General features: G+C 36.0%; 3 protein-coding genes across 3 annotated transcripts; 2 read left to right on the top strand and 1 right to left on the bottom strand.

Moving 5' to 3' along the window:
- Window positions 1-4,585: 4,585 nt before the first annotated feature.
- LOC133709322 (protein CHLORORESPIRATORY REDUCTION 6, chloroplastic) lies at window positions 4,586-5,966 on the bottom strand. Its single transcript, XM_062135031.1, has 4 exons — window positions 5,667-5,966; window positions 5,417-5,548; window positions 5,109-5,317; window positions 4,586-5,008 (listed from the first exon to the last, which is right to left on the bottom strand). Exons 1-4 carry the CDS (start codon window positions 5,923-5,925, stop codon window positions 4,787-4,789), a joined length of 822 nt encoding a protein of 273 aa, XP_061991015.1. The 5' UTR covers window positions 5,926-5,966; the 3' UTR covers window positions 4,586-4,786.
- Window positions 5,967-8,500: 2,534 nt separating this feature from the next.
- On the top strand, window positions 8,501-12,649 carry LOC133709311 (uncharacterized). Its single transcript, XM_062135012.1, has 9 exons — window positions 8,501-8,748; window positions 8,852-9,033; window positions 9,545-9,726; window positions 9,840-10,124; window positions 10,208-10,266; window positions 10,358-10,394; window positions 10,509-10,580; window positions 11,590-11,917; window positions 12,022-12,649. Exons 1-9 carry the CDS (start codon window positions 8,655-8,657, stop codon window positions 12,406-12,408), a joined length of 1,626 nt encoding a protein of 541 aa, XP_061990996.1. The 5' UTR covers window positions 8,501-8,654; the 3' UTR covers window positions 12,409-12,649.
- Window positions 12,650-12,855: 206 nt separating this feature from the next.
- LOC133709314 (uncharacterized methyltransferase At2g41040, chloroplastic-like) lies at window positions 12,856-17,502 on the top strand. The gene is made up of 6 exons (XM_062135018.1): window positions 12,856-13,349; window positions 13,657-13,876; window positions 13,989-14,185; window positions 14,284-14,395; window positions 14,972-15,076; window positions 15,495-17,502. The coding sequence occupies exons 1-6, from the start codon at window positions 13,084-13,086 to the stop codon at window positions 15,621-15,623; spliced, it is 1,029 nt and encodes a 342-aa protein (XP_061991002.1). The 5' UTR covers window positions 12,856-13,083; the 3' UTR covers window positions 15,624-17,502.
- The last annotated feature ends 3,003 nt before the right edge of the window (window positions 17,503-20,505 follow it).

Here is a 20,505-nt window from a genome sequence, read left to right on the forward strand (position 1 = left end):
TGAAAGTACTACGCTTGTCATTTTTCTCCTCCAAGATGTATAACATAAGGCTGTTATTAACTTGTGCAGGAGCTGTTGTGCATCATCCATCCAAGAGGATTACCGCCGCAGATGCCTTGGAGCAGTTCGATCTTTGATGGTTTTCACTTGGATTAATAATGCAGACTCATCATTCATCTGCAATTCTCTTGATGGTCTTGTTTTCCATGATTTTTTTTTGTTTTTTGGGGTGGGGGAGAAGAATAATCTAGCCAATAATCTCAAAACCAAATCATCGGATACATGGTGTATCATCAACACTATTGAAATTCATAATTAACATTTACGATCTGATCTAAACCAAATGCACTCCTCTAATCACAAAATTATATCTTTGATCTTGATCAAAATAATGGTTGGATGACTGGGAATAATAGAACGTTCTATGACTCAAGAATCAGGATTATGTTATGAAATTAAGCATGAATTGCAGCTCAAATCAACAGTATAGATATTACTCGCGAGTCCAAGCCAGATTTGATATTTACCTTTAAATGCGTACATGTGTCGTTTCTAAGTAGTTTTCTCATGACCATCATATCATGTCAATTTTATTCTTCTTGTTTATCTATATGGTAAGGAAGAAAGAACCTAATTAATTCTTTCTTTCACTTAAGTTTTGTTTAACATTGGACAAATGCAACCCCTTTAATTTTTTCTTTTCTTTTAAGAACGTTCATCAACTTCAATCATTGAGATATGATGATGGAGGAAACTAATGTACTGTTATACGCATCCAAAAGATAATTGCAATGAAATCTTACAAAAGATAAACTGTAAAGATTATAGGTGGGCTTGAAAATGGATTTGAAGATAGACGGCAAGTCTGCAGAAGAAAAAAAAAATTAATTGGGAAGTTTATAGGTGGGTATGAAAATGTTCTTACCAATAATTTGTAGATATGCAAGTGTGAATCAGCTTCTAGCAGTAGGTGTATTCTAAATTTCTAATGTTCAGTAGAATTGAATTACTATCTTATATAGTGATCCAACTAATTCTATATATCTCATGAGTTAAACTCTCTATCATTTATATGTTTCGGTGATTACTGAATTATTCTCTACTAGCGCTGTTGTTGAGCATGATTTTTTTCGCAATGTGCGTTCATTCATCAGAACAACGCAATTGAAAAAGTTTTGTAAGCTATGTGATTGAAAAGCTTTGTTATTGTACATCCTAATCACATATCTAGCTACATGTGCATGGTTCTCTTACTGAGCAAGAAAAAAAATCATTAAGCTAGTGTAGATTTATACTATTGACAATAATATGATATCCGATTGACTTTTCATATATATAAGTCAACTTCTCCTCCTAATTCATAGTAGATTGGGTTATTGGGCAATATCATTTGGTCATTACATAAGTCTCTCCTTTATAAGTGAAATGTTGCGAGTTTGACTTACAAAAAATTAGTTATTGCTATTATGGAGTATGGACTGTTTGACTCAAATTGAATTAATTTTGTCGGGCATGCATGGCAGTTGGCACAGTTAAGTTGTTTGCTTCATTAATTACTTAGTGTGACCCTTTGATTAAATAAATACTTAAGTGAACGTCACTAAACTTGTCATGCCGTTTGCTTTTATTAAACTAGTCATCCTGTGTCTTTCCAAAAAAAAAAACTAATCTGTAGAACCGGAATCGTTCGTATTCATTGTTGTAAATTGCAGTTTTGAATGCCTTAACGATCACTAATTTGGCTGAAATTTTTCAGAGATGATCTATACATTAGGACCTAAAAACTGAACGGTTAAGATCTAAATGTGTGATCGGAAATGGGGGAAAAAATAGAAATCCGTACCTTTTGCTTAGGTACGGACGCCCGCACCCAAGAAGCCCTATATATATATATGTGTGTGTGTGTGTGTGTATATATAAGTTAAATAACCAAAGAAATTACACCCCAATATTTTGATCGAGGAAATAGCTAGAAACTACCAGCTAATGAACTCCTCTTCACTATTAACTACTGCAGACTAACCAAAATAATGTATCGTAATTAGGTTGCTTTTGATGAAAAAAGTAGCAAAAATATTTCTCTACATACATTACAAAAAATGGCTTCCTTGGCAGGGGTGGGTGTTGATCTGTTTTGGTTACAAAAACGGTTTGGTTGAGAGTTGAGACGAAGCAGTATGAAGACAAAAAAAAAACCTTGTGAAAGGGAAAAAACTCTTTCCCATATAAACTCTGGACTTGGTTTATTCATGTTGGTGTATTGCCGCACAAATCCACTCAAATGCAGCACGTACTACTTGATTGGTTATTGGGAGCCATTAGCATTACAAAAAATAGCAAATGGTCTTGGCGACCAATCCATGACAAGAACAGAAGTAGTAAGCGCAAACCTGCAAGCAAAATCCATGACAACCGAATATTAAAAACTAAAAGAATTATAATTGTGACTGAATTGTTATTCCTTCTATTGATAATCACCAATATATACAGATATACAATCTTGATCAACAAGGAAACTCTATAATCTAGGGATACAGATAATGATACAAGAAATCTATTCTTAATTACATAATATTTTCAACTAATTACATAATATTCTCAACAAAAACAGCTGATTATCAATCTATTTGCTAACTGTGTAAGCCCAAAATGATTCAAAGCATAAAATAACTCAAAATGTCATTTTGAGCAAGCATAGCATGGTTACGGTTAGCGAATTTATGTTTGAGAAATGTTGTGTATGATTGAATTAATTAGGTGTGTGGACGCTTAATGCCCTGCAGCAAGATTGTGATTGTTGAGGAATGTTATTTATGATTGAATTAATACCATAAAGCAAGATTGAATATAGTTTGGAGATTGAAATACAGAGGTGTTTAGGAAGATGAAGTCTCACGTACATAGGCAATCTTGTGAATTATGGGTATGCTCAACATCTTCTAGGCAATAATCTAGGAAAGGTGAGGTCCTTATTGATAAATTTGTTAAGGGAGTCACAATGTGAATGTTGGATTATCATTGCTAATTCAAGATAAGTAGTTTATATATGGAATTACTAGCACACTTTTTGCAACTTGGAATTTTGTTGTGGATTTTATATCTTTGGATTTTGGTGCGGATTTTGCACCTATATGTAGATGCCTCTCTCGCGCTTATACTAGCTACTTTGAGTCGGTTACACTGTATGTAATATGCCTGTCGAAGCTGAAGTATAAATTAATATGGGTATTTGCACACTGTTGTATAAAGACGTGCATGGTTCTTTCACAAAATGGCCACAGAAGAAACCAAAGGAGTGAATCATATAATTTCTTTTGACTTCACAAAAGAAGAGTTCTATTCGATCAACTCCTTACCCGGCCACATTACCAAACTCTGAATCTGAATCGCGGTACTTGAAATTTGTTACTTTGAGAGGATCTGTGGCCATGCCATAGTGGATACTGGATAGTTCATCTGGCACAAATATTGACATATGGATGATGAAAGACCGCAATAAAAAAGAGTGGATGCGAGAGTACACCATAAATCTCCAAATGCTTGAACTAAATCTTCAAAAAAAATTTCGGATGGCTACTGATTGTGGTGAATGGGAGAATGGCATATATTTCCTATGGGGTCCAACAACATTCTTCTTCAATCTAAGACATGTTCCCGTGAGCTGGGTAAAATGTCCAAATAAGAAGGGGAATATGTGGAGGAATCTGGACGAATTTTGAGTCTTAAAAGGAGATTGATTTCCCTAAAATATTTTGGGGATTTGATTCAAGAGCCAGAACCAGGTAGTCAAAGCCTGCTTGATCTCTCTGAAAAGTACTTGTGGCAGCAACCTCAGAAACTCCCCGTATGTTAACACATGATATAGACTTCTTACTTAAGGCATTTGATTTGCACTGATAACTTGCACTTTATAACTTTGAGTATGAAAGCAAATCATGTAGTTTTAAATTTCTTTTCTGAATGAACTATGACTTCTTTTGCAATTAAGTACTTTGGTAATTCTTTTTGGGTTGCCTAGCTACTTCTGCATCGTCTGATTGTAGTCAGTTACATAAATGAGACCCAGATAATTGAGATAGGCCTAACGTTCTATCTATTTCATCTTTAGTTCTGTCTACATTTTGGAAATTTCTCCAAGACTACAGTGACTTTCAGTTATGCATCACGGTTAAATTTATCCATGACTACAGTGCCTAAGGTACAGACCAATTAATTTTCTTATACAGTTTGATATTGGAAATGTATATATGAACCCCTTTGATCTTAAACAAAAGCTTGGAAATTGTTTTATGAAACCTGTATCAAAAGTTCAAGTTAAAGCTTAAAACAAATCATGGTGTGCTGCTGAGGAATGAGTACCTCTTGCATGTTGGTAGCAGCTCCTTCTATCCTTAACCACCAGCACCCTAACAAATTATGTAGCTTTAAATCTGTTTTCCAATTTTTGTGAATGAACTAAGAATTTGTTTGCACTTGATTGCTTCAGTATTTGTTTTTTGGATTGCCTAGCTGCTTCTGCTTCTTCTTTTCCTAGTTAACCCTTTTGTCTAACTAACTTCATTGTATACTTTCTTATGCAGTGTAGTTTCATAGCAATATGCATATATTGGAAATGTATGAAGCCCTTTCCTTAGACAACTTACAAGCAAAGGTTTACGAAACCTGTATCAACTTTGAAGGAATCGGTGTGCCTCTGAAGGATGATGACCTCATGGATGTTAGTAGCAGCTGCTCTCTGACATCGATATACTGTCACAGTTCAAAAATTTACACTAAGCTGGGACTTTTAGGCTTTGTGTTTTGATGATGTGGAAATCGGATGTTTATCAATCAAATCATAAAGCTCATCTCCAATACCAAACCCGAGCATTCTAGCCATGTCACTAGTCTTCAATCTAGGCTTTGGAATGTTGTGTTGCTTCAGCCACAAGTACACAACAAAAACTTTCTGCATAACAAACAGTTCTAGTGCCTCAGGATTGAACACAACACCCATCCTCATATTCATCTGCAAATTCAGATTCCGAAAGTCATGCCATTAGCTAAACAAGCCTGCTTCTTTTTGGTCTCTCAAACTGTGACATTGTTATTTGCTCTTAGTCTATTACCTGATGTGGCACCAACATAGCAGCATAACGAGCTAGCTCTCCGGCTCGCCAATCCAAGAGCACAGGCAACCAAGGATAAGCAGCATCAAGTCTCAAAAACCATAGCCTTATATCAGGAAACTCGGATAGCTCTCGAGGATCGCGAGGATCTTCTCTTGTGTAATTAATGGTAAAGCCAATTGTACGCTCAAGGTACTCTTTTGGCTTGGCTATACAACATAAGTAGCAGGACAAAACTTTCATCAGAAATTCTAGATACAAAAATGTGAGTTTCTTTTCAACTTGTACATTATCTGATGCTTAAGTACCTGATGAAGGATTAGTAATGCCAGTTACAGTATGAAATGGAGTTAAGTCGAGACTACGAATTACATCATTGTCAATAACAATCTCAAATCTGCCTTCACTTGGTGGCATTGGAGGCTCAACCTTAGATGTGTCTGTCAAATGTGCACCACAAAAACAACTTAGAATTTGGATAAAGGGATAAACAAAAATGCACCACATTAGGAATTTACTAATAACCTTTTATTTTTAGAGAAAAAGGGTGTTTGTTACCTTCTTCATCATCATATAGAGGGAGGTCAAAATTCCCAGAAGGGTTGAAGGCAACTGAGACTGCTGTTTGCCCTTGCTGCCTATATAAGTGTGAAATGGGCAAAGAGGCCATGGAATCTGAGATGGGTCTGGAGGGAGTATTCCATGGAGTCTGCCTTGAGCTTGAAGAAGAACAAATGGGGAGCAGTGTTTGGAAGATTGCAGCCATTGCAAAGGGGTGTGAGCTATGAACTGATATGGTCTGAGACAGTTGATACATGTATTATGACCTTGTGTTTTGAATGTTCATATCCCTTTATAAGTTTCTATACCATACAACTCAGACTCATTATCCCTTTGCTCCCAATTGTATATCTTGGGTTGGGCCACATACCATTTCTTGAATCTAGTTCGTGATCCCAATCCAATGTCCACACTTAGCAAAGTCTTGGGTCAGGCCCAACATTAGCTCATGCATCTTAAGTCTTGTACTAGACCCAAAATGAGCTCATGCATTTTTTTAAAGTTACAGCAATCCCAACTTAAAATGATTCGATAAAAGTAAAACAGTATCAGGTCTTATCTCAAATTCCGAAATAATTAACCTGATTTACACAATAATTTTTCGTGTTTACCCACCTGAAGGAAGAGTCGGCAGCCAACCCTCCATTATCAGAATGATGAGTTCACAATGCAATGAGGCAATGACAATCCATCAAATTAAATCAATTAATGTTACTATCGTTATAATTTTCAATGAGCTAATTATATGATTAAGAAAAAATCGTTGAAATTCAATTTCGTGTTATGAGTCATTTGTGAAGAAGAAGATTTGAGTTGTTTAATCATGTGTATTCAAGATTTCTGGCTGTCAATATTTGGTTGCTGCCACATGGAAGATTGGAATTTGGAGTGAGAAGCAAAAGCAAATTCTCCATTATAGAAAATTATAGAATAAATCAATAAAGTAGAGTATGAAGTGTTAGAGGACGTGTGGCGACGTTGTAGCAAGAGTTACACAATGACCAAAAACTCCACTCAATTATCTTTTAACTTGTTTTATTAATTTCAAGATTATTAATAAATTTCCATTCCAAGAATGATAATTGAGGCTTTGACAATAACTGTCCAAAAGAAAGGACGTTTCACCCAATTTATCTCTTCATAAAACACCCCTTTTCAAAAAAAAAAAAAACACCCCTTTTTCAAAAATTCATGAAATTACAATTAGACTTTCTTTCTCTTAAAAAAAAAAAAATCTTAGCTTAGCTCACCCTCACATATGTCAGTATGAATCGAACTCATGATTTTTGCAATATTGAAATTATAAAATGATCTCAGAAACAAGAAATTACACTTTTCAAAAAAAGAAACAAGAAATTACAATTAAACTTGCAGTGACTTGAATTTGATCCACTCGGATGATTATATCGGTGCAAATTGAACTTCATTTTTAATTAATGAGCTATTTCAAATTTAAACGGATTGAATCTCAGTTCGATTCGTGAGTAGGTCTGGACAAATAGAATTGAAAGATTTAATAGACTATATCGAAAATTATACTTGATAAGATTATTTGTCTTTCACCCAACTCCACCACAATATTTTTAGAGCAATTCTCATATGCCATATTGCATGTGATGTGTGCCACCCAAGCCGTACATAAATATGGTCCCAAATGTAGCAATTTCATCATCTTCTAGTTTGTAATATGAATGGTCGAATCAAGAAGAAACCCTACAACATAATAAGTATAAATCTCTTCATCATTTCGTGACCACAATACATTTTCTTTCATTCTGCCTTTCTTGTTTTACCATATAAATTGAAAACCTTGCTACTTTAATCTACAAATCATTAATACTCGTAATCAAGTAGAAGGTCAAGAGGATTGTCACGCGTTTCAAATTTCTTCTTCACTAAGATAGTAGTCTAGATATAGCATAAAAAAAAATCATGATTTCAACTAATGTTGACCGCCCTATCTTAATTAGCACTACTACTCAATTAATGTAAATTCTGATACCACAAATAATCATGTATTTCCCAACAACTATCTATAAATGTACTAGCAAGATATTTTCAAAGGCCAAATGGCATTGTATCCATTTTTACCTTATGTAGATGTTTAGTAGGAAAATAGTCTCGATGGAAAACATATACTATAATCCAAGATTCGTGTTTTCTCAAAATTACGTTTGAAATTTCAATTTGTTCCTTTTTATTTTTATTATACATATTTTTTTTTCAATAAAATACATTCAAAAGGGGTTTAAGATCCAACTATGAACAATATTTACCTTCACCCAATGTTAAGGCCAATTTGGTTGATTCAGCCAGTCTCATTTCTTCAGGTAATAGATTTATCATAAAAGTTATTCCACGGACCGAATCAAAATACATACGTGCAGTTCTCGAATGTAAAAGTGTAACACCGTAATAGTCAAATGATTCAATTAGAAATTTTTGCACAGAAATAGACAGCTCAATTATGTGACTTAAAAGAAAAGCTGGAAGATATAATATCTCAAAAAAATCTAAAATTAACTTCAAATAAAATATAAAAATAATAAATGGTGGATTGAAATCTAATATTTCATGCGCCTACGATGATGGATTAGTTTGGCTTTGTTAGGATACTCTTGAGGACGAAATACTGACTGAGTGGGTATATCACTGATTTTCTAACGTAACCGACGTGATTTTCTACCTCACTCCCGATTTAATAATAAAAAAAAAAAATTCTAAAATTTGAAAAAAAGAATCCGAGAAAAACGAAAAGGGCATTATTGTAAGGGAACGAAATACCGACAGAGAATATAGGTGGCAGTCACGCCACTCTCTCTCTCTGTGTATCTCTCGCACTCGCTTAAACACAAACAGACGCTTCTTCTTCTATAAAAACAACAAAACCCTCTACGCGGCTCTCCTTTGTTCCGTTTTAGCTTCTGCACATTCTGGTCTTCTTCTAGGCTTTCACTCTGTTCTACCCAAAACCCAGAACCCAAAATGTCAATCTTTAACTCAAAAAAACTGCTTCTTTTCCTCTTCATCGCTCTCACCTCCGGAAACACTCACATTTCTCACACATTTCGAGGCAGAGGTACTGTGTTTTGGTTCTGTTCTTGTCCGGAATGTAATTCTGATTTAAAAAATTGGTGCTTTATGGTTTGGTTTTGAATTTTGTTGATTTGGTTTTGGTGTAGGTGGTGATGTTGTTGAGAGAGGTGTGGTGATGACAATGGATACAAGAAGGTCTCTTGCGGATGAGAATCTGCAGAACTCGTCTCTGATTCTGGCGAAGGAGAGGACTCGCAGGAAGGACCCTCTTGATGATTTTCATAAGTACACTGGTGGATGGAATATCAGCAATGATCATTACTGGGCTGTGAGTTCTTGGAATCTCTAATCTGTGTTCATTTCTGGGTTGTTTGCTGGTTTTGTTTTTGTCATTTGGGTTTTAGTTCAATTTATGAATAATTGAGTGGAAAGATAAAGCAGGGCCCAGAAAGAAAGACCGGGACTTTACATCTGTAATTGATTGGTTGTGTTTCTTGATATGTTGTGGATGTTTAAAACCAATCATTTCTGGGTCATTTGCTTGTTTACTTTTTTGACATTCAGGTTTTCGTTCAATTTATGAGTAATTGGGGATGGTTAAGTTATACTGATGTTGCTTAAGACCAAAATTGGATGAAGAGTAGAAAGATAAAGCAGTGCCCAGATAGGAAAAACATGGACTTTTTATCTGTTATTGATTTTGTGGGTTTTGCTGATATTGTGTGGGGTCTTTTGGTTCTCAAATCCTGTTCTTATGTTTGTGATTGTTTGAAATCTATGAGTTGATTTTGTTTTTCAGTAGTGCATATTTTAATGGTGATGTTTAATTTGTGATGTAGTCTGTTGCTTGGACTGCGGTTCCCTTCTTTCTCATTGCTGGTCTGTGGTTCGTGATCTTTGGGCTAAGCTTGACCTTTATTTGTTTCTGTTACTGCTGTTGCCCAAGAGAGCCTTATGGTTATTCAAGAACAGCCTATGCTCTCTCTCTCATCCTCCTTATTTTCTTCACTGTTGCGGCAATGTAACCTACCCCTCTCTCTCTCTCTCTCTCTCTCAATACACATATACAGAGAAGTACTGCTTATAATTCATATGAACTGATGGTTTCCTTCAATGTTTTTCTGGCCATTCTAGTGTTGGATGCATTGTTCTGTACACTGGTCAGGCAAAGTTCCACAGCAGTACAACAAAGACACTCAATTATGTTGTGAATCAGGCGGATACTACTGTTGAAAGCCTCCGGAATTTGTCAGGTTATCTAGGTGCCGCTAAGCGGATTGGAGTTGACTCCGTCTTTCTGCCATCAGATGTTCAGAGTAACATTGACACGACTATAACAAAACTCAACTCTGCTGCCTCTAAACTTTCTAATACAACTGAAAAGAATTCAAATCGTATAGATGATGGATTGGATAGCGTGTAAGTAAAATCTAAAAGTTCTTGAGCCTTGAACTTTGACCACAACGCATTGGATAAAATTTATCTTTTGCTATGTTTCACAGAAGACTGGCTCTCATTGTCCTTGCTGCTGTTATGCTCTGTTTGGCCTTTCTTGGATTTTGTAAGTCTTTCTATTCTTTTGATTAGAGGCAGAGATTTTGAAGATCTGACTATTAGCATTAAATTATTTTTTCCGTCAATACTTGTTGCAGTATTCTCCATTCTGGGGATGCAGGCTTGTGTATACTTGTAAGTGAATCCCTTGAAACCTTTCCTTTTTTATCTTTTTTTTCTTTTTCTTTTTCCTTTCTCATAAAAAGCTCCTAAACATTTATTAAACAAACACCTGCATACTTTATGCAGCTTGGTGATTATTGGGTGGATTCTTGTTGCGGGCACATTCATTTTGTGTGGTGTATTTCTTCTCCTCCATAAGTAAGTACTGTTTGTTATGATTACATCACATTATTTCCACTTTACAGTTTACACCTATATTGGATTTTCATCTTACCCTTCAATGTGACATTTAGATGTTAATTTTAGCCTGTCAGATGTAAACTAACTAATGGACTTTATTATGGTTTTATATTCTCTATATTCTAGATAGTCATATGATTGTAGTCGCCGGACCTATTAGGTAAAAATTTTGATACAACTTAAATGATTCTGGGAGATAATTTATTTCTGTTTTTCTTATCCCTGTTCTTTTAGAGGCTAATGTTATAGACTCCAACAGAGTATATTAGTGCCCTAAAGTTTGGTTGCTTAGATGCATCTTCATGCATATTGATCGTGTTTGAATATGGACATGATAAACGTTTGAAGTTGGATAGGTTCATTTCCTTGCACATGTGTAAGCAAACTGAAGTATCCAATTTATTTGACGGTCGTGATGTATGCAAGAGATATTTATGTGAGGAAGCTGTATCTCCTAAGTTCTAACAGAGACTTATGATTCTTAGATACTCCCTCATTTGGATACAGTCTGAAATACGGATATAAAATTTCGTCAAAGAATTTTTTATGTAAACATATCAAGGGTTTATCACTTATGCTTGAAGCTCAATTAAATACGTCTCTTTTAAAGAAAGAAAAGAAAACAGAAGCATTTCAAGTCTTTCGAGCGTGTTTGGTTGAATAGAAAGGCTGCTCTTAGATATTCTGTCCACCTGGAAAACTGCCCTAGTTTCCCAAGGAAAATAACAAAATAAAGTCATTTTGTTTAAGCTACTCCCTTCTGTATGTGCTTTAATAACTCTTTCCTAGATCATTTTGTGCTATACATGCATACATTTGGGGGAAAATTGATCCTGAAGTGGGTTGTTCACATAGTTGGTACTAGAGATGAACAGTAATTGTCTTTGAACTTTGAATGGATGAAATAACTTGTGGAACTCATGACTTACAATTTCATATCATCTAACTTGTTTTCGTATGTGCATAGTGTGGTTGCAGATGCATGTGTTTCCATGGATGAATGGGTCCAGCACCCCACTGCCCGTACTGCTTTAGATGATCTACTCCCTTGTGTGGACAATGCTACTGCTCAAGAGACTTCATCACGCACCAAGGATACAACCTACAAACTTGTGAGCATGGTAGACAAGGTCATCAACAATATCTCAAATCTTAACAATCCACCACCCCAACTTGGACCGTTATATTTCAATCAGTCTGGCCCTCTATTACCTGTTCTTTGCAACCCATACAACACCGATCTCACTGATCGCAAGTGTGCCTCTGGTGAGGTGGGACTGCAGAATGCCACACGGGTAATGTTAATGAAGTATTTACATGCTTCCTTCAGTTTCTTCAGGTTTGGTAATATTTATGTCAGCATTGTAAGGAGTAACACTTTGAACTTTGTCTTGAGCAGGTGTGGAAGAGTTATGTGTGTAAGGTTAACACGGCAGGCATCTGTATAACTCCTGGACGGTTGACTCCCATCTTCTACGATCAAATGGAAGCTGCAGTAAATGTGAGTTATGGTCTGTATACTTATGGTCCATTCTTGGTTGATCTGCAAGACTGCACATTTGTCAGGGACACATTCACCGACATAAGTAATAGGAATTGTCCTGGCCTTCGAAAACATAGCAGCTGGATCTACATTGGGCTGGTAATGGTATCTGCAGCAGTCATGTTATCGTTGATCTTTTGGGTAATCTACGCAAGGGAACGAAGGCACCGCGTGTACACCAAGCAGTTTATGGCTGGAGGTGGAGGAACAGGGGGATTCCAAGTCCAAGACAAGGGTGCTTAGAGATTTCCATTACTCAGTGACTTGACCCAAAGAGTTTTCTGTACATTATGCCAGTTATCTGTAGGTTTGAGTTTGAATTGTTTGATTGCTTGTGCTTACTCAGAAGTCTGAACTCAATGAGACATAGTATTAGTATTGTGGAGCTAGCATTATCCCTCGCGGTGATAAAGTCAGAACTCAGTGAGATAGATTAGTACTTGTATTATTTTCGAGCTAGCATTATCTCTCTCTGATTATTGTTGCTCTAAATGCCCATTGAAGCATAGTTGAGATAAATATGATATGCTTATACATTTTTTAGAAGTCAAAACATGCCCAATGGAAAGCCCCAAACCCAGGCAGAGCATGAGCACAAGTTTTGAATTCTATGCACTATTAACACGTGCTCGACTTGTTCTGCACAAACAGTGTTTCAAGGAAGCTGTAGTAAATGTGAGTGAGATATGTACGAAACAGAGCATAGCTCACTTTTACTTAATTTTCCATTGGAAGCTTTTTTGGTGCAGTCAGAGAGCTCGTCCTCGAGTTTCAAAATGAGCCGTAAAAGGAAAGACCCTCCCTCTGCAGATTTAGAGGGTCCAATCTCCCAAGGTGTTTCATGGAAATCAGACATGTCTTGGATGTGGTGGTGGTGGTGGTTGTGGAGTCTGCTACTCTACTACGTCGTCACACTTAATGGGTTTGTTGTTGGTTGAAGACGGCCATTATTATTATTATGACACTCGGAATTATCACACAGTCGCATTGCTCTCTCTCTCGAACACTAGAAAAAAAGGCAAAGAAAATAGGAAGAACATAAACAACATTCAATCCAGAAACCCAGAAGAGACTCGATCAATTTTCATGGCCACTGAGAAAAGCGAGAGCTTGGAAATGGAGCTGTTATCATGCCCGGTATGCTATGAACCGCTAATTCGAAAAGGCCCAACTGGACTCAACTTGTGAGTACTCAACTCAGTTGTCAATACTTGCTGAAAAAGGCAATGGCTTTATGCTTATGATTTTCTTTTTAGTAGATCCAACTCGGAAGTTCGAAGCATTTTTTGTGAGTTTTATTAACCCATTTGTCCAATTTGGACATAGAATAGCTTTTTGATGTGTTTTTTTTCTAGTACATTGTACTCAAAGCTTGAAACTTTTTGTGTAAATTTATGAACCCATTCGTCCAAAATGGACCAGTGTTTTGATTGTTGACAAAGGCTTGTGTTAACTTGTGAATTTAGTTACTGTTTGGTTCTGTAATTGTAGGCAAGCAATATACAGGTCGGTTTTTGAGTGCAAGAAATGCCACAAGTCTTATTCAAGTAAAGATATCTACTTGGATCTTACTGTTACTGCTGGCTTGAAGAAATACATTGAAGTCAAACCAGCTGGGACTGAGTTCTTTAGGAGACCATTTGTTTCCTTCATTTACGAAAGAGGGTGGCGTCAGTATTTCGGAGGCGGCTTCCCAGGTCCTGATGAAGAGGTATGTCTCAGTTCTCAGTTGCTGATCGAATTACTGAAGTTTTGTTTCACAGTAACTAAATATGTCCATACAATGCATTGGTAGTTATAGCATACTTTTGTGTCCTACGCAGTTTAAAATGGCTCAGGAATACTTTAAACCTACCAAAGGTGGTGTTCTAGTGGATGTAAGCTGTGGGAGTGGTATGTTTGCGAGGAAATTTGCCAAATCCGGAACCTATTCTGGAGTTGTTGCACTTGATTTTTCCGAAAATATGCTCCGGCAGTGCTATGGTTTCGTGACAAGAGACCCTACTACTCTTTTAGCTGCGTAAGTTTATCTACTAATTTCTCATCAGTCCAGTTCTAGTAAGAGAAGGACATGTCTATTGTAATTGACTCTGTTATACATCATTGGAATAACTGCAGGAATCTTGCTCTTGTAAGGGCAGATGTTTCTAGGCTTCCATTTGCATCAGGTTCAGTTGATGCTGTACATGCCGGAGCAGCATTGCACTGCTGGCCCTCTCCTTCCAATGCTGTAAGTGTCGTCTCCTCTAATTTTCTCCTTGGACTTGCTTGACTTTGTGGATTTTATGTTTACTCCGGATGATTTTAAGACCAACATGATAATGTAGACTATGCAACCTTTCATTCTCTTTCGTCACATATCCCCAAAGAAATTTGTCATGGGTCAAAAATGTTTTGAATGCGTTACCTTTTATGTGGAGATCTTGAAATGCTATTAGTGAGTGAAGATCAAATGTGCCCAAGATGTAGTTACCTAACTGTATCCTATTGAAAATTATATACCGCAGTTTATTATAAATAAATACTACTTATAGTACTTACCATTTGTCTTTAGTTTGTAGAAATATAGATATTTACTAAATTTCTGGGTGAAATTTTGGCAATTTAGTCTCAGGTTGTTTGCTGCTAGGTATATCAATCTCCTGTTCTCTGGTGAACCTTTATTTTGCATCTGAACTGATTTACCGCTAATGACTTTTATATATTAATCTCCTGCCCCATTTGAACATGTATATGGAACTATCGATGTAATGGAATTTCTTTTTAACTAGTTAGTCACCATCTTATTTCTCATGTTCTTTTGCAGGTTGCTGAAATCACTCGTATATTAAGAAGTGGTGGAATCTTTGTTGGAACCACTTTTCTGCGGTCTAGTCCTTCCACTCCATGGATATTCAAGCCCTTTAGAGAAGTAAATACTTATTCTCATTCATTGACTACCAAAATGTGATCAATGATAATTATGATTTACTTACTGTCATTATTGGTTACAAAAATGTGATCGTACTTTCTTATTCTCATTGCAATCCATGTCCATATATGGTGGATTTATGCTTACAACCTCCAAGGTTGGAGACCAAATAAATCATATTAATCTAGGTGGATTAACAAAACTGACAACTTCACATCAATTTCATCCATTTTATAATTTTATTAGACAACACCCGACTACTTTGATTACTGAATATGCCATAGCAGCACAGGTAAGAAACAAAAGGTACAACTCTGTTAAATGCTTACCTAAAAGATTAAGTATTTGAGTATGAAATTCTCATCCGATTACTGTATGACCATAAATATTGATTTTGAGGTTTGAATTTACGTGGCAGAGGATCCATCAAACCAATACCTATTTGACGGAGGAAGAGCTTGAGGACTTATGTACATCGTGCGGTCTCACCAATTACTCGGTCAAAGTTCAGCAATCTTTCATCATGTTTTCTGCTCAGAAACCATGAGTTAAATAACTGGTCTGCTCAGAAACCAGAACTGAAGACTAGGTTTGAGCCATTTAACTACCATTTCTCTGTACATGGATTCCTCAGATTTCTTGTTTTGTTATGTTATATTCTTTGTTCATTTGCCTCGGCTCAAATGGCATAGGTGGTGTGGGATAATCGGGAGCAGACCGTCTTTCAAGCTCCTTTTTTACATAAACTCCATGCTAGGGCTCAAATCCATGTTTCCTAAATGGATTACCTTGCACATGTGACTTAGGCTCCCTAATAGCATGCTCATGTGATTTTAAGCTCCTTTTCTGCCAACCATGTTCTAATTCAATTGTTTTCCATGTATAGCATATGTCTCTTTCTAATTTACATATAAGGTTTGGCTTAGATGTATGATTAGGAGCTTGATTAATTTTTGAATACGTGGATGTGCATATCTAGAACAGATTAGGGAGCTTAAATCACATGTGAAAGGTTTTGCCATACCCTAATTATCATGGACACAAAGAGACCAATGACTCGTAAAAATCACATGTGCAAGGTTCTGCCAAACTCTTAGACACAGGGCTCTCAATTTTCTGAATTTTCTGTTTTTGTTTCCAACTCAATAATCTGGGTTTGATAGCATGGTGTCAGGGTCTCCATGGCTCATGTTGATGCACGATCATCTATCCATCGCATTGCTTCTTCGATTGGTTTTGCTGAGTTAGAGTTGATATGGGGCTCCACTTTTTAGCATTTCACCCTCTAAGAATGATAAATTTTCAAAATAACTTTTGGGCTAAATTCAAAAAAATAAAATAATAAACAAATAAAATTGAAGAATACTATGCCTCGTTCTTCTTCTGCTATACCCAGTTTGTCTATACTACATGCTTCTTCTGCTCCACCCAAAAAAAAAAAAAAAAAATTCTGCATCATTTTTTGAGGTTGTCGGAAAGATGGGTTAAGTTGCCCGGGGACCATCTACGGGTAATAGAGCCGGTGGGTGTCCAAATCAATTCTAGGTATTGAAGGTGTCGGCGCATAAGATCGCTTTCAAGCATTGCCAGACGAAGTGGAGGTTGGGTTTGACTTGTCGGAGATTGAGGAGCACAATGATAGTGGAGGTGAGTCGCGGGTGCTTAGAAACCAGTGGTGGGAGTAAACTGAATTTAGTCTTTATTCATTGACTACTGAAATGTGATCGATTATAATGATGTACATTTTTATCACTAAAAATATGATCCATGATTTTCATGGTGGATTAATGCTTAGAACCTTGGAAGCTAGGCGGGAGAGAACATCAATCAGATTAATCGATAGTACATTTTGTTAGTCGTGGTGTGGTTGTGTGTTGATTATTGAATTCGCCTAGGCAGTACAGGAAAGAGAGAAAGAAAATTACGGCATTTAAAAATTGAAAGTGAAATACTGTACTTCTAATTCAGAGCCGCATGTGATTCATTCTTGTCTATTATGATTTTGGCAGGCTAGCTAGGTAAATGAAATTGGAGATCTCATGAAATTGTAGTAAATCCAGCATGATTGATTCGAAATGTTTGAGTTTTCAGTCTAATATGACAGGCTTGGTTATATACCATAAATATTGATTATAAGACTAGGTTTGAGCCATTTAACCATCATTTCTCTGTACATAGATTCATTAGATTTCTTGTTTTATTATGTAACAAAGAACCGTCTTAATTTGTTCATTTGCCTTTGGCTCAAATGGCATAGGTGACGTGGGATAAACATGCCTTTTCACATGGAAAAGGTTGTTACAGAGTTTCACATGGATAAAAATCTGTCTACAAAGTGGAAAAGGTTGGAAGCATGAGGACGGTGTCGGTCGTTCTTATCCGAATTTATTAATAGTTAAGAAAAAAAAGATACATAGCAAGGAGGGCTAGACGCCTAGACCAAATCTTGTCAAAAAAAAAAATACAAAATTGCAAAATACATGACTATACGCATTTCTGTGCGTGTAATTGCTTTCTAAACACTAGAATTAAGCTACTCTTCAAACAAAATATTTTGTAATTAATATATTTTTATTTATCTTATAGTAAATAAGCATAATTATGGATTTCGAAAGAAATCGTGTGAAAATGGAGCTAATTGGAGTTTTCAAAAAAAGACGAAATAGTGGATTTCAGTCTAGTCTAGCATGGTCGATACGAGCGAGGATGCATTCGTATGTGCTTTGAGATCGGAGGAACAATTAACAAACAGAAAAGAATAGAGTTGTGTTAATTAATCAACTGAACGGTTAAGATTAATTAATTGCTGGACATTAATTTGATTACATGATCTATACATTAGGACCTAAAAACTATGTGTGGTTTGCGTGCGCGAGAGAAAATATGTGAGGTTTAATTAAATCAGCTGCCACGTGTCAAGACTGGATTTGGCACAAGGCAATTAAATAAGCAACTTATAAATAAACACGTGAAAAATTAATCTTAACCGTTCAGTTTTTAGGTCCTAATGTATAAATCACCTCTGAAAAATTTCAGCAAATTTGGTGATCGTTAAAGAATCCAAAACTGCAAATTACAACAATGTACACGAACGGTTCCGGTTCGACAGATTCGGTTCATTCGTGTAAATTGCAGTTTTGGATGCCTTAACGATCACCAAATTGGCTGAAATTTTGTAGAGATGATCTATACATTAGGACTTAAAAACTGAACGGTTAAGATCAAAATATGTGATCGGAAAGTGGGTGAAAACCGGAAATCCGTACCGAAATTTCGGTATGGACGTCCGCACCTGAGAAAAATCCTATATATATATATATATATATATTGATTTTATGGTTTGAATTTGTGGCAGAGGATCCATCAAACCAATACCTACTTGATGGAGGGAGAGCTTGAGGACTTATGTACATCGTTCGGTCTCACCCACTACTCTATCGAAGTACAGCAATCTTTCATCATGTTTTCTGCTCAGAAACCATGAGTTCGGTAACTGGTCTGCTCAGAAACCAGAATTGAAGACTAGGTTGGAGCCATTTAACTACCATTTCTCTGTACATGGATTCATTAGATTTCTTGTTTTGTTATGTTAACAAAAAATATATTCTTTGTTCATTTGCCTTGGCTCAAATGGCATAGGTGGGGTGGGGTAATCGGGACTCGGGAGCAGATCCTCTATCAAGCTCCTTTATTACATAAATTTCATACTAGGACGTACTCAAATCCTAGTTTCCTAAATGGATTACCTTGCACATATGATTTTAAGCTCCTTTTCTGCCAAACCATGTTTTAATTCAATGGTTTTCCATGTATGGCATATGTCTCTTTCTAATTTACATATAAGGTTTGGCTTAGATGTACGATTAGCAGCTTGATTCACTTTTAAATATGTGGATGAGCGTACTAGAACAAATTAGGAAGCTTAAATCACATGTGCAATGTTTTGCCAAACCCTAATTATCATGTACACAAAAAGACCAATCGATGGTTTAGACTAGGGCTGCCACTTGGTTTGGTAATTACCAAACCGACCGAATACTAACCGATGTTTTAGGTTCGGTAAACCGACTTTGTGGTAACCGACACCGATAAAACCGAAATCGAAAATTACCGAAAAAGTTGGTTTGGTTTTGGTAAATACCGAATCTAACGATTATCTAAATATTAGATTTATATACTACAGTTTTCAATATACATACATGTATATTAAGAAATAAACATAAAAACTTTTATAATAGTATGAACATTACTACATATACTACATTAATAGTACATGTATTTTAAGTAACCTAGTCAAAGATGGTTAAATAACCTAGTTTTATTGAAAATTGCTAAAACACTTGATGTCATATATACAAAAGAAAGCTATAATTAGTAGATGAATACAAAGTTTATGACTATAAAATTCCAAAACCTAGTTTTGTTCATTCTAATTTATATTATAAAGAATTAGTTGTTCTAAAGTTGGTAATACCGAAAACCGAAATACCGAATTTGGTAGATATAATTAAAAACCGAAAATTTTGGTTGGTAATTGGTAGCTCAGTTTTGAAACCGAAAGCTTTGGTTTTGAAGTTGGTAATACCTATAACCGATTCGAACCGACCGAGTGACAGCCCTAGTTTAGACTTATAAAAACCACATGTGCAAGGTTCTGCCAAACTCTTAGACATAGGGCTCTCAATTTTCTAAATTTTTTTTTTTGGGTTGTTTTTTTTTTGGTTTCTAACTCAACATTTTGGGTTTGATAGCATGGTGTCAGAGTCTCCATGGCTCATGTTGATACACGATCATCTATCCACTGGCGTTGCTTCTTCGATTGGTTTTCTGCAATTTCCATTCTAAGATTTGAGATATATCCTTCAATTTGTTTGATTACTTTTGATTGATTTTATTCTCTTTGTTTGGGATTGTTCTTCATCCCTTGAATTTGGGGATCTGCATTTTCGATCAATTCATGCTCCCCTGGGTTAATCGCTGATGGCTTTTAATGAAGAGGAATTAGAAGAGTGAGCACTCCAAAGGATGACAAAAGAAAGATGGGCAGTGAAAGGAAAAAATAAGGCTTCTTAAATAGGTAGGCAAACTAAAAGATTAAGAGAGGATCCGGATCTGGAATAAACATGTCTTTTCACACAGAAAATTAAAAGTTGTCATAGAGCTTCTCACGGAAAAGCTAGTTTGTTGTAAAGCTTCACACAAGAAAGGTTGTCATAGAGCTTCACACAGAAAAGGTTTACACAAAGTTTTACACAGACAAAATCTGTCCACGAAGTACGGATCCTAAGTCCTATTTCCCTAGCTACTACAAAAAAGAAAAGAGTACAGATTTTTTACTTCTAGAGCTGCAAGGAAAAATGCTTGTAATAAGTAAGCTTATATCATTGAACATGGTAACAAGGCGAGCTCCAAACTATCATTTTACGAGT

The sequence above is a fragment of the Rosa rugosa genome, chromosome 1, assembly GCF_958449725.1.
Source record: "Rosa rugosa chromosome 1, drRosRugo1.1, whole genome shotgun sequence".
Lineage (NCBI taxonomy): Eukaryota > Viridiplantae > Streptophyta > Magnoliopsida > Rosales > Rosaceae > Rosa > Rosa rugosa.

What these genes read in the sequence shown, in the direction of transcription:
- LOC133709322 (XM_062135031.1), bottom strand. Translation starts at nt 5,925, where the DNA reads ATGTATCAACTGTCTCAGACCATATCAGTTCATAGCTCACACCCCTTT. An exon ending in TCTATATGATGATGAAGAAG is followed by an intron (nt 5,549 to 5,666) that starts GTAACAAACACC and finishes CACATTTGACAG; the next exon opens with ACACATCTAAGGTTGAGCCT. An exon ending in CATTACTAATCCTTCATCAG is followed by an intron (nt 5,318 to 5,416) that starts GTACTTAAGCAT and finishes TATGTTGTATAG; the next exon opens with CCAAGCCAAAAGAGTACCTT.
- LOC133709311 (XM_062135012.1), top strand. Translation starts at nt 8,655, where the DNA reads ATGTCAATCTTTAACTCAAAAAAACTGCTTCTTTTCCTCTTCATCGCT. An exon ending in TTCTTCACTGTTGCGGCAAT is followed by an intron (nt 9,727 to 9,839) that starts GTAACCTACCCC and finishes TGGCCATTCTAG; the next exon opens with TGTTGGATGCATTGTTCTGT. An exon ending in GACTGCAGAATGCCACACGG is followed by an intron (nt 11,918 to 12,021) that starts GTAATGTTAATG and finishes TGTCTTGAGCAG; the next exon opens with GTGTGGAAGAGTTATGTGTG.
- LOC133709314 (XM_062135018.1), top strand. Translation starts at nt 13,084, where the DNA reads ATGGGTTTGTTGTTGGTTGAAGACGGCCATTATTATTATTATGACACT. An exon ending in TCCCAGGTCCTGATGAAGAG is followed by an intron (nt 13,877 to 13,988) that starts GTATGTCTCAGT and finishes TGTCCTACGCAG; the next exon opens with TTTAAAATGGCTCAGGAATA. An exon ending in CCTACTACTCTTTTAGCTGC is followed by an intron (nt 14,186 to 14,283) that starts GTAAGTTTATCT and finishes GAATAACTGCAG; the next exon opens with GAATCTTGCTCTTGTAAGGG.